Source organism: Ostrea edulis, chromosome 2 (assembly GCF_947568905.1).
Source record: "Ostrea edulis chromosome 2, xbOstEdul1.1, whole genome shotgun sequence".
Taxonomy (NCBI): domain Eukaryota; kingdom Metazoa; phylum Mollusca; class Bivalvia; order Ostreida; family Ostreidae; genus Ostrea; species Ostrea edulis.
The window spans coordinates 6519151-6525150 of record NC_079165.1 but is presented as its reverse complement, the minus strand read 5'-3'; the positions used below and the strand labels follow the sequence as shown (position 1 = coordinate 6525150).

General features: G+C 32.5%; 2 protein-coding genes across 7 annotated transcripts in view; one reads left to right on the top strand and one right to left on the bottom strand.

The window, feature by feature from the left end:
• The window catches only part of LOC125678476 (uncharacterized), a 32317-nt gene extending 27163 nt beyond the window's left edge, over positions 1 to 5154 (bottom strand). Inside the window, exon 1 of one of the 2 annotated variants that reach the window (XM_056157478.1) lies at positions 5102 to 5154. In XM_056157478.1, the coding sequence (XP_056013453.1) occupies positions 5102 to 5125 (24 nt within the window). In that variant the 5' untranslated portion in view covers positions 5126 to 5154. Of the gene's footprint in view, positions 1 to 4832; positions 4986 to 5101 lie in introns of those variants that run through there. The other variant, XM_048916963.2, reaches the window with a different exon arrangement.
• LOC125678475 (protein mono-ADP-ribosyltransferase PARP15-like) overlaps positions 5033 to 6000 on the top strand; it is a 63338-nt gene continuing 62370 nt past the window's right edge. For 3 of the 5 annotated variants that reach the window (XM_048916951.2, XM_048916947.2, XM_048916952.2), the window contains exon 1: positions 5165 to 5327. In XM_048916951.2, the coding sequence (XP_048772908.2) occupies positions 5288 to 5327 (40 nt within the window). In that variant the 5' untranslated portion in view covers positions 5165 to 5287. Of the gene's footprint in view, positions 5328 to 6000 lie in introns of all 5 variants that reach the window. The other 2 variants (XM_048916953.2, XM_056157477.1) reach the window with 2 other exon arrangements.

The following is a 6000-nucleotide window of genomic DNA, read 5'->3' as shown; positions in this document are numbered from 1 at the left end:
TAAAATATTAATAGTTTCTGAGATATTCTGAAAAACATTTGGACCCTTCTGAACCCCTAATTTAAAGGGTCAGCCCGTTTTGCTTGATATCGTAAGAAAGGCCTTGTCATTTTAAACATTTTTTGCTCAACAAGTATTTAGAAATTCTTTACCGTTCTCGAGTTATCTCTACAAGAAATATTTAGGGGCCAAACTGTAGCTCCCTAACGGGGCCACATAGGGAAAAAACGAAATGTACATATTGTTTAGATTATCATTCTGAACAACTTTTGTTCAATAATGCTTTTCAAAATATTTGTCGTTTTCAAGATATGAGGCGTCAATTATTTATGATTTTGGCCCTTAAAATCCCTTATTACGTAACATATGACCTATTTTTTGATTTGATAAGAACAAGCTCGTTTAGATGAACATTTCCGCTTCAATGACTTATTACAAAATATTAATAGTTTCTGAGATATTCTCATAAACCTTTGGACCCTTTTGAACCCCTAATTTAAAGGGTCGGCCCCTTTTGCTTGATATCGTAAGAAAGGTCATGACATTTCAAACATTTTTTGTTCAACAAGTATTTAGAAATTCTTTACCGTTCTCGAGTTATTTCTAGAAGTAATTTTTAGGGGCCAAACTGTAGCTCCCTAACGGGGCCACATAGGGTAAAAACGAAATATGCATATTGTTCAGATCATCATTCTGAACAACTTTTGTTCTTTATTGCTTTTCAAAATATTTGTCGTTTTCGAGATACAAGGGGTAAAAATTTATGGTTTTGGCCCTTAAAATCCCTTATTACGTAACATATGACCTAAATTTTTATATGAATAGATTTGGATTGTTGAGATGAACATTTTTTGTTCTTTGACTTATACCAAAATATTAACGATTTTTGAGATATTTGATGTAGACTTTGAGCCCTTCTAGATCCCTAATTTAAGGGGCTAGCCCCTAAATCTTGATATTTTCGACAAGATCTCGTAAATGTGCACAACTTTTGTTCTACATGTCTTAACAAAATATTTGCAAGAAAAAAGATATTGGAGATGAAAGGTCAAAAATCGCCGAAATCGGCGAAAAATTTTGGCATCCATTTTTTCAGGTCCAGGCGAGCGTTCAGGCAAATCGCCTCCGGTAAAATCGAATCCCCCACAAATCTTCTAAAATGTTTACTCTATCTTGTGTAGAAATTTCAAGACTCTAGCTTCAAAAGTAACGGAGGAGATGCGTGGACAACAAGGCCCTTCAAAAAGTCACTAAAAGAGAGATAACTCCTGACCGGAAGTGACGTCAAGCACGAAATTTTGCAAGCAAAGTCTCGTCATCACAAGACATCTTTCCTGAAAATTTCGTGAAAATCGATCGAGAAATGGCTGAGAAAAACGCGTGTACTACCAAGGAAAATAATAATAATAATAATAATAATAATAATAATAATGAAGAAGAAGAACGCGAACAATAATAGTAAGGTCTTCCGCAGGAGACGGAAGACCTTAATAATGAAGAAGAAGAACGCGAACAATAATAGTAAGGTCTTCCGCAGGAGACGGAAGACCTTAATAATGAAGAAGAAGAACGCGAACAATAATAGTAAGGTCTTCCGCAGGAGACGGAAGACCTTAATAAGAAACAGAGTAAAAACAATATGTTCCCAAACTTTGTTTGGGGAACATAATAATAATAATAAGAAACAGAGTAAAAACAATATGTTCCCAAACTTTGTTTGGGGAACATAATGACATTAAGATCTTCTGTAAAATTATCTAAATAAAAAACTATTTTTAAGATTGACAGCTTAAACTTGTTTTTTCGTTTTTATAAATGGCGGAGAACTTAGGGGTATCTTTCATCAGATCGAAGACATCTGAATTTTAATCAATAAATATATTTACATAGGAAAAATATTCTATGCTACCTATAATTTATAAAAATAAAGGGTATGTGTAAATATAGTCAGGGACATATGTCCCGCGATGTCCGATATTGATGTTTGCCAATTTATCGTTAAATGTTAGTTTTTCTTCAATTATCTTAGTGAGTGTGTTTTAAGACGATCACCAAGAGTCTTCATTGTGAATTTGGTGTGTGGAAATTGCCTAATTATTTTATAAATGGCTTTTATTTTTTCTTTAGGGTGTAAAGGTAGTCCTGAAGATTTTACGAAGAAAACGCATTTCCAGTTTTTGTTTTGGCCTTGTTAATAATTGAAATAAAACTTTTTCTGTGTTTTATGTTGCTTTTGCTCTTGTTTAGATATTGTTTGATATCATGATAAAAAGATTTACGAAATATTCAGCATGTTATATGAATGCTCGTCCTTCTTTTTATGGGACATCGCTTCGGTGGTTGACTCGACACGAAGAGTGTAAAATTAAAACCAGAATAAGGTGACAGTTTCAACCCGTATTATGAATAGTTATACAAGTGATTTGAAGGGTAATAATTATATTTAGTAAGGAAAATTAATTACAACTGATATAAAGTACCATAAATAATAAGATTCGGTATCAATATATTTTGTTATGTTATTTATACAGTGACTTATTCTTTAACTGTTATAACTGAATAGTGCTATGTATTATGCCGGTTTCAATTTGTTATTTTAAATTTATAATCATGACATTCCGTTATATTTTATACCTGAATAAAATTAAATGAAATACATGTAAATATATATAAACTGTCCTCTCTATGTAGTTAATGTAGATGTTGCATTTTGTAATGAACAGGGACGGATCCAGCAATTGTGGTTAGGGGGGGGGGGGGGGGCACTTTATGAGGCAGGGGGTCTGGATTTTATAGGACTTGAAATATGTCTCCTATTTAGTCATTTGTACTATTTTCTATCATTTTTAATAAGGTCAAATTAATAAAATGACACAAATTTTAAGGGTTTTTGTAAAAAATTAAGTTCTCCCAATAAAGTAATTCAAGAAATCAAAAGATTTTGCCATTTATTTCTCCGGGAGTATATTGAAATTTTGCATTTTTATTAATCAATACATGGATTTACTAATTGATGTGTGTTGCTATCTAGATTAATTATCGTCTCATGATTATTCAAACCCAGCTCTAAGTGCGCACATGATTTAACGATGAGAAGTAAATTACTTGCTCCTGTTTTACTTGAGTGGTTGACAAAGTTTTGCCACCACCCATTCTCCAAATTATCAAAATTACTTATGACATAGTTGCGTGCCTATGATTATAATTATGAGTCTTGAAATTGAATGCTCTAATTCTTTAACGTGATTGGGTGGCGAATCTTATCCCCACCCATACTCAAAATTAAAATGTGTGCACAATGTGCTCGTTGCTTTGCGACTTATTTTATTGGATGTAGACTTCTCACTATTAACAACTCATAATTAAAGATTTCTAATAAAATGTAACAATTTTTCCAATTCGAACTAGTGTACTTGTAAGGGTTTACTCCAAAAGGTGTAAAAATGGCTCAGTTTTTAAATCGTATTTGCCAAATGTTTGGTTTTTCAGGGTAAATAAAATATATGCTTAATTTGTATTTTTGAATTCATAATTATAATGATACTTTGACAATATGTTAATTGTTCTCAGTGCTTATTGATGTAGCATTAGCCCTACTGTAGTATTTATTTTTAGTGTGTATAATAGTGCTAAAGAAATTTTTAATTAAAACAGGCAGAACATAAATAATTTCATTCTAAGATACTAATATTTTTTTCCACCTTAAATGATCAAAATTTCCGTGCTTTTTCAAATTTTAAGATGCTTTAAATTACAAAATTAACAACTCACTGGTTTGTTTATAAACATAAGAAAACTCTTTAACTACATTGCCGAAATTAAAAATCTATATATTTCATTCTGAAAATAAAGCATCAGAAAAAAGTAAATCTATGATTCAGTGCAGATTTAACAAAATATCAAATAAATAATATATATATTTCATTTTAAAAATAAAGTATAAGAAAAAAGTAAATATATATTTCGGTGCAGATTTAGCAAATTAATAAAACTATGGCTCTTTAGAGCTGGGCAACGTAATTTAATTAGACTTTACATGTTTAATTAACTTATGGCTAACAACCCCAATACCAACTTTATTGATCTTTTCACGATATTGTATATGAATTACAATTTGCATTTAATTTAAACGTCTAACATTGCTTTTGGATAATAATAATAATAAATTAGTCTTCCGATGAATTCGAATTTAATGTTTTCATATCAGTCCGATTCTCTCATTAGTATCTCATTTAACTGCGATGTCCCAAGAAAAAAAGGATATAAAACCCTGTTTAATGTATTGATTAGTGAGATTATTTAGAATAATCAGATAAAATAGTCTATTATGATTATCAATAGGACACAATACTTAAAGATTATAAGTGTTTTGTACTTAAACGAGGCAAAAACAAAAACCAGAAATGCGTTTTCTTCGTAAAATCTTCCGGACTACCTTTACACCCTGAAGAAAAAATAAAAGCCATTTATTAAATAATTAGGCAATTTCCACACACCAAATTCACAATGAAGACTCTTGGTGATCGTCTTAAAACACTCACTAAGATAATTCAAGAAAAACTAACATCTATAACGATTCATCAATAAAGTCAATAAAATGCACTTACGCGTAGCTCATGGTTCCTGTGACCCGATTTATTGATTAAAATTCAGATCAAACCAGTGATCAGACCACATGGTTTTACACAATCTATTATACATTGTGTCAAAACCCTGTGGATGATACACACATACTGACACAGCTGCGCTCGATTATAAACAGTGTATTAATTTAATCATAACCACGAAACCCAGTCATAGGAAATAAATTTTATCTACTTGATAAAACTAACCTTATCAAATATATGCTGCAAATTGGACTCAAATCTACGCAGTCTACTATTAGTTGATGAATCGCTAGAAATCATGAAATCTTTTAAAGCCCCCGCCATTTTCCCCCCGTTGAAGCAGACTTCCGAGCCCGATCTTAATGAACTGTCATACATGATCACGCTGAACGTTTAAAATGACTACAATTATTACTATATTTGCTGCAATACAACCCTACAACATCAAGGAAACTTCTATGTTATCAACGTATTGGATGAATTAGGACGTGTACCTGTCGTGTAGTAACGTTATGCATTCAAAGTCAAACAGAAAGTTGGAAAAGAGGATTTATTACAGGGTAAATTCAGTGATATTTATAGAATTAGAAGAATTTACATGATGTGATCTGAATATTTTTGTTGACTAAGAACTCTAACCTAAGCAAATACCTGTGATAGATCTGTCAGGGATTTTCTATATGGGATTGTTTTCAAGTAAAAGTTCCACACCAAGTGTAGGTGAGTCCTATGGAATTTTTTTTTTTTATACATATATATATTGTAATGCAGTAATTAAATATATAATATATAAACTTATATAATATATGAAAACTTAAGTATGGAACTTCCTTGTAGATTATACTTAAACTTCTTGTTGTCATGGGAATTCAATAAATTTGCTATCCAATTGCAGGCACTTGATGCTTTAAATATATAAAATTTATTGTCTTTCTGTATACATTTACTTTTCAAAAAAAATTTGCATTGTCAGAAAGAAAATGAAGTGTATGCAAAATTGGTAAGGGGTCTGGGGGCCTCAAGGCGGCCCCCAATCGGTCCAGGACAAAGCCCTGGTGGAGGTCCAGGGGGTGAAGCTTCCGGTGGCTCCTGGGTTTTACCAATGAAATTGTCTGTTTTTTTTGTGCATATATAGAAACAGGGAGGTTGTCTTGTGTGTAGCAGTCAGCCAGATTCGATCACCCATGGCCTGCAGTTAGCTCAGTTGGTAGAGCACCTGACTAGAGATTCAGGGGGCCCGGGTTCGAATCCCAGTCTGGTCCGTTGCATTTTCTCCCTTCCTGTTACTTTTGGTGCCATAGACCAGCCCCTGGAACTGATAGGTGAAAATGCCCACCAGGGGATTAAGAGCCTGGGTTGATGTTTTCAGGTGTGAAGACATTTAAGGAGGGAG